Genomic DNA, 272 nt, shown 5'->3' with positions numbered 1-272 from the left:
ACGTGCGACGCTGGGGGGGGGGTGACGGGTGACACCGGCTGAGGGGGGTGCCAGGTTCTGACGCCCCCTCTGTGTGCGTCCCCAGGACGCCATGCGCTCCGTCACCAAGCAGGCGGTGAAGGAAGCCCGGCTGCGGGAGATCAAGGATGAGCTGCTCAACTCGGAGAAACTCAAGGTAACTCCTCCCGTCTCTGGTTCCCGGCGGGCTCGGGGCTGCCCGAGAGGCGGAGGGCAGCGCCGTGGGGGTGCACCGGCAGCGTTTGGGGGAGTAC

The 272-nt window shown here is 69.1% G+C and overlaps 1 protein-coding gene across 1 annotated transcript in view; it reads left to right on the top strand.

Annotated features, from left to right (window-relative positions):
- DDX56 (DEAD (Asp-Glu-Ala-Asp) box helicase 56) overlaps positions 1–175 on the top strand; it is a gene marked incomplete at its 3' end in the record, with an annotated part of 4301 nt that extends 4126 nt beyond the window's left edge. The window contains exon 7 of the mRNA XM_009881505.1: positions 86–175. Coding sequence (XP_009879807.1) covers positions 86–175 — 90 coding nt within the window. The remainder of the gene's footprint in view (positions 1–85) is intronic.
- Positions 176–272: the final 97 nt, after the last annotated feature.

Source organism: Charadrius vociferus, unplaced genomic scaffold, assembly GCF_000708025.1.
Source record: "Charadrius vociferus isolate BGI_N301 unplaced genomic scaffold, ASM70802v2 scaffold2233, whole genome shotgun sequence".
Lineage (NCBI taxonomy): Eukaryota > Metazoa > Chordata > Aves > Charadriiformes > Charadriidae > Charadrius > Charadrius vociferus.
This window is presented reverse-complemented; position numbering and strand designations above follow the sequence as displayed.